Source organism: Gopherus flavomarginatus, chromosome 15 (assembly GCF_025201925.1).
Source record: "Gopherus flavomarginatus isolate rGopFla2 chromosome 15, rGopFla2.mat.asm, whole genome shotgun sequence".
Lineage (NCBI taxonomy): Eukaryota > Metazoa > Chordata > Testudines > Testudinidae > Gopherus > Gopherus flavomarginatus.
This window is the reverse complement of record NC_066631.1, coordinates 14679909-14685908: the sequence shown is the minus strand read 5'-3', so window position 1 is coordinate 14685908 and position 6000 is coordinate 14679909. Positions and strand designations below refer to the sequence as shown.

The 6000-nt window shown below is 42.2% G+C and overlaps 1 protein-coding gene across 1 annotated transcript; it reads right to left on the bottom strand.

Moving 5' to 3' along the window:
- Positions 1 to 660: 660 nt before the first annotated feature.
- LOC127034782 (testis-specific serine/threonine-protein kinase 1-like) lies at positions 661 to 1506 on the bottom strand. The gene has a single exon (XM_050924008.1). It carries the CDS (start codon positions 1504 to 1506, stop codon positions 661 to 663), a length of 846 nt encoding a protein of 281 aa, XP_050779965.1.
- Between the last annotated feature and the right edge of the window lie 4494 nt (positions 1507 to 6000).

Genomic DNA, 6000 nt, shown 5'->3' with positions numbered 1-6000 from the left:
GATGATTAGGAGGTGAAGCAGGAAAAAACAATATTTGGAGGCTGAGAAAGGCAAACAGTTACTCTGAGGAGCTTCCTGGCCTTCCTATCATGACTGCCCCTGGAATCAATAACCACGTCCTCTCTCCTGCTGACCCGTGCTGTCTGACAATAGTCCTGGGGGGTCACTATGGAAGGCCCCTTCCTACTCTGCTGGTGTGCCCCCATCTCTCATCATACTGTGTCAACCTTCACTTGTTAGCAGCTCTTTGGGGCAGCACAGGGCCTCTGCCCATAAAGCACCAAGGCATGTTTATGACCCACTGAATAAGTCAGGTAACAGCTGGATGAGCAGAGGCTAAAATTGCTGGCTGGCTCAATGGAAGGAGAACAGGTAACCCCAACTACTGCTAAAAATTTGTGTGCCTTGACAAGTTGTCATTCATGTTGACCTCAGCAACAAGGCAAATAAAAGAAATAATAGCTTCCACTTGGCAGCTGGCTGCAGCTGAATTGGTTTCTAAATATGAAAGTGGATAGAAATCTCACCATGAGAATGACAGGGCACATTGAGCAAAGGAAACCGTGGATCACAGCTGCAGTTACAGCATTCTGTGATGTGACAGCCTCTAGAAACAGATATGTCTTCCCCTTTATTTGTGCTTAGTGGTTTATTGACTGATTATTCAAGCATGGTGTGTGGCTTCTGGCGCTTCCCCTGCACCCAAGCATGATTCAAAACATCTTCAATTCGTAGCCGGTGAGACACATCAGGCTGCAGCATACGGAAAATAAGATCTTTGCATTCATGTGTCAAAGACTCAGGGAAGATAACTCGGTGTTCCTTCTGAAAGCGGAGCATTCTCTTAACGTTGGAATCATCATATGGCATGTATCCGCTGACCATTACATACAGAATGACGCCCAGGCTCCATATGTCATAAACTTTGGGCTGATAAGGAATGCCTTCTATCACTTCAGGAGCAGCATAAGCAGCAGAACCACAGAAGGTTTGACTGAGGATCACTTTCCCATTCTCATCCTGGAAGCATCGTTTGGAAAAGCCAAAGTCAGACAGTTTGATGTTCATGTCTTTATCCAAAAGGATGTTGTCACATTTCAGGTCCCTGTGGACAACGTCCAAATCATGGCAGTATTTGACGGCACAAGATAGCTGTCGAAACATCTTGCGTGCTACTTCTTCAGGCAGACCTCTGTTTGTCTTGATGAACTCCAGTAAGTCTCCTCGTACACCAAGCTCCATGACTATGTAGACTTTGCCAGATGTCTCAAAGATCTCATAGATCTTGATGATAGAACAGTGGCTTACTGTTGCCAAGATCTCCAATTCCCTGGGGAGAAATTTTTCCAAGAACTCAGGAGGAACATTTTTCCTGTCTGTAATCTTCACTGCCACGTGGAATTTCAGGCGCTCAGAGTAGGCGCATTTCACTTTGGCAAAAGAGCTCTCTCCTAAATTGCTCCCCATGATATAACCTTTCCTCTTAAGGACTGCAGCATCATCCATGGTGCCAGAAGCAACAAGTGCCTCGGAAGGTGAAACCTACAACTCATCTGTACATAAGCTAGCAGTGTATTCCTTTGCACTGCATGATGGTTGACTCTGGTCCCTGAGTCCTTTGGAGGTTACTGCTCTGAAACCTCTTGGCATTTTTTAATAGATTATGTCAGCAGGTGAGGTCATAAAGCAAAGCTGTCATGAGTGGTGACTGACTGTATAATTTAGTGGCATTATAAAGTGAAAGCCAAGCACAGGGATGATAAAGTTTCATGCATCAACGAAAAAAGACATCATCTTGTGTTCTGGACCCCTTAATAGAGGATTTGTTCTATCTTGCAAGGGGAAAGAGGTTGGTTTTAAAAGATCTCCTGTTTGGTTTTGAAATGAAAATCACTACTCTGTGCCTCTACTGCAGCCTCAACACACTTGAATTTTCTAGCCTAAAAATCTCCCCATCCTTTAATTTGGTCTAAAGTACTATCCTTGGGGTGGACAGCTGTACTAATGCCAGGTCTGTACATAGGAAGGAGAGGTTATGTAAGGGGAAAGATAAAGCAATGCTCATTCCTTGCTGTTCATGACCCAATCACATAAGCAATAAAACTTCAGTATGTATATTGGGAACTCCATCACAGGTATTTGTGACAGACAACAGCTATGCGTGGCTGGGGACGCCCAGCACTGGAAAAGGTTGGCCAAACCCTGAACAGTGGGGGGAACTTCAGGGAGTTTAAGTGGTTGTGAGACCAGTACGTGTTGGGGGCAGAATCCATGAAACCAGCCCTTTACAAAGGCAGATGGTATTGTCCCATTTTTCTGATTGAGAAACTGAGGCCCAAAGTCAAGTAGCAGAGAGCAGAAAAGAACTCAGATCTTTTGACTTCCAGTCCAGTGCCGTAAACCCTGAACTTCATACCTTCATATCATGGCTAAAAATCCAGACCCACTGCCGCATTCCTAAAGAGGTGAGCTATTCCTCGGAGCTGGCCTACAGAATTTGCAACAGGTGTTTCAAGATGTGCTTTGGATACAAGTTTGGTAAATATGTCCATGTAGAGCCTTATATGTTAAAAATCCCAACAGCAGACCCAAAAGCCATCTATCAAAAGGAAGCTGGTGTCTTACATTTAGAGGTGAACTATAATTTATCATCATCATGATCATGTTCCTATTACGCCTCTAGCGTTTAGGGCAGTGACAAAGCTCCTCCACTCCTGTCTTTTTCTGGCAAGTCTTTCAATGGTTCCCCAGCTGTGCCCCAGGCTTTTCAGCTCGGCTTCCACAGCTCTTCACCATGTTGTTTTTGGGTGGCCTCGTTTTCGTTTGCCTTCAGGTGTCCATCTTATTGCTACTCTGGTGATGGAATCAGTTTCCATCAGAAGTGCATGACCGATCCATCTCCAGTGCCTCCTGGCAATGATGGTGCTCAGATCCTCTTGGCTGCACTGTGTCAATAGAACTTGGTTTGAGATTGTTCTGGGCCAAAAGATACGGAGGATTTTTCTGAGGCAGGTTGTATGGAATGAAGACAGTTTGGACATGTCATGCTTTCTCATTCCCCAGCATCCTGCACTATAAAGTAGTGTTGAAAGTATGCAGCTCTGATCAATCTTGAGTTTGGTTTTGGTGTTGTATTTTGATGATTTCCAGACAGTATATAAGCTCCTGAAGGTGTTCCTGGCTATACTGATTTTGTTCCGGATGTCCTGGCTTGTTCCATCCACCACCCTGGCTGATGGTACTGCCCAAGTATGTGGATGTTTCTACACTGATGAGAACATGATCCTCTATCTGTACTGGTGATGGTGAGGCAATATTAAAGGTCAGGATATCTGTCTTACTGTGGTTGATTTTCAGTCCAATTTGCTGGCTGAATGGTTGAGTCGAGTTGTTTTTTCTTGTATATGGTGTTGGGTATGGGATAGGAGAGAGACATCATCTGCGAAGTCCAGGTCTTCAAGGGATGAAAAGTGTTTCCATTTAATGCCTCTTGACATGTCCTCTGTTGTACGCCACAGTCGATGACAATGTTGAAGAGGAGTGCAGACTTGACACACCCCTGACATACTTCTATTTTGACTTAAAAACTGAGCTCACTGTGATCAACACTGCATGTAAAGTTGAAATAGAAGCTTTTGATGACGTTGATTATACGGAAGGGAATTCCATATGCCCGCAGAATGCGCCATAGGCTGGTCCTGTGATTGCTATCAAAAGCCTTCTCAAAGTCTATGAAATTTGTGTAGAGTTGCCGTTGCCATTCTAAGCACTGTTCTATTATGTTTTGTAGAGTGAAGATCTGGTCTGTGCATCCACGCCCCTTCCGAAAACCAGCTTGCTCTTTTCTGAGAATGCTATCAACTGCCTCTGATATACGCTGGACTATGATCTTACACAATACTTTGCTTGGCACAGATAAAAGTGTGAACTATAATTAGCTTGCCATCAAATTAACCCTGTTTAATGTTCAGTGCTCAGGGTTGTTGCCATAATCCCTCTCTGAAGTTAAAGTGATGGCCTCATAAGATGGTCACATTAAAATGCTTCACTCCTTTCATGATCACAGTTCCTTAGGACTTAGAAGCAGCAGAGAAAACTGAGAGCCAAGGCCTTTTTCTCATGTCTGATATAACCACACTACAGGTATATAATACAAGAAAACAAATGTTTTATAAAAGCAATGTCAGAACTATATGCACTTTATAACTAGAGCTGGTGGAAAATTTTCAGACACAAGCATTTTTCTGTTGGAAAATCTTGGTTTGTCAAAATCAAAACAGCCTGAGGGAAGGTGGCAATTTTAATAACATTTAGTTTTGAAAATAAAAATGGAAATGAAGCATTTTGATAAGGTCAAAATGTTCCATAGTGAGAACATTTTGCTTTGAAATGACTTTTTGGTTTGAAATGTATATTATAAATTACAATATAAAATAACAAGATCAAAATAAACAAAGTCAAAACAGAGACAACACTTTCAACTTTACCAAAGTAAAACTTTTCAATTGGTCCAAACCAGAATTTTTTTCCAAACAATTTTTTCATGGGAAATTTCAAAATATTGTCTTTTTATTCTGGTTCTGAATTAATTTTGTTTTAAACTTCAATTTCCCACAGAGTGGAAATTCTGGTTTCTGACCAGCTCTAATTATGACAGGCAGGAAATACCTTGTATTAACCTTTCACAGAGCTTTAGATCAGGCTGGAGACTTCCTCTGCATTTCTTTTAGATCTTCTGGGGAATTTTCATTACATACCTCAGCTAGGGCTGTCTCAGGTAGGAGAGGCCGAGCTCACGATTAACTCACTAGTTTTTTCTTATTAATTCCTCTGATCTCCCAGAAAGCAAAGAAATCCTCTGTGTGACTTCAAGCTCCCAGCTTCATATAGAGTGGATCAAACCAACTTAAGACTCTGGCTTCCAGCTCCCTCCAAATTGAATTTGGAAGCAGTTTAGCCTCCTGATAAATGATTAATGCAGCATGCATCTGTGTGCAGCCATGCAGATACCTTGCAAACTTCTCTTTGGGCTGTACAGCATCCATTTGCAACATTCCTACATGGCCGTTAGGAAATGTATTTATATCTTTATGCTACCTTGTGCTCTGTAGATAGCATAATATACTTCCAAGATAAAGATATACATTAACATCACTGATTTGCTGTCTTGCTTCTTGGGAAGCAGAAGGGACAGCTTGTCCAGCTGCCAGCGAAGGGTTAACCATACTTTGCTCTGCAATGATACCCAATGGAGGTGATCTCTAAGGGGAACTCTGTCTCCTAAAGGGCTGCCAAGCACTGGAAGAGGCTGGCCAAACCTGGAGTTTTAGAAGTTTCTGAGAATGGCAGTTGGGGGAAAAACAGTCTCTTGGGTTGGGCTATGGCCAATTCCTGCTAGCAGAAACAAGCCTTTTACCAAGGGAGTGATTTGCTCTTGTTCAGGTTACTAGTGACTTCTGCTTACTTAGGTGGCAGAAGCTACTATGGGAAAACGAGTAATCTCCCTGATCACTTTATATCTACCTGCCAAATTGTAGCATGTTATTAAAATCAGGTCACTGTGTGAGATCAGTCTCTCCCATGTTGCTTATAAATTAGGCATAATCAGTCAGAGGGTGAATAAAAAGATGCAAGTGGATTGCTGTACTATAACCCAATAGATGTACACAAATATATTGGAACGGTATGCACATAAGGTGAAATTCTGGCCCCATCAAAATCAATGACTAAACTTCTATTGACTTCAGTGGGGCCAGGATTTCACCTGCTCTTATGAACCAAAGAGACAGTCCTATGCTCACTGGCCCTAAACTCTAAACAAATTATTAACAGACTACTCTCCAACAGGTGTCACAAGCCTTCAGGCATTTAAACTATAAGAAGCATAGCTCAGGAATGATCTTAGTGTGAGTTCTGGAAGGTGTTGTATAAAAAGCATAGTTTATTTTATTTATTTTTTTGACAGTACTCATAGTCTGAGGCATTTTACGAAACGAAGAC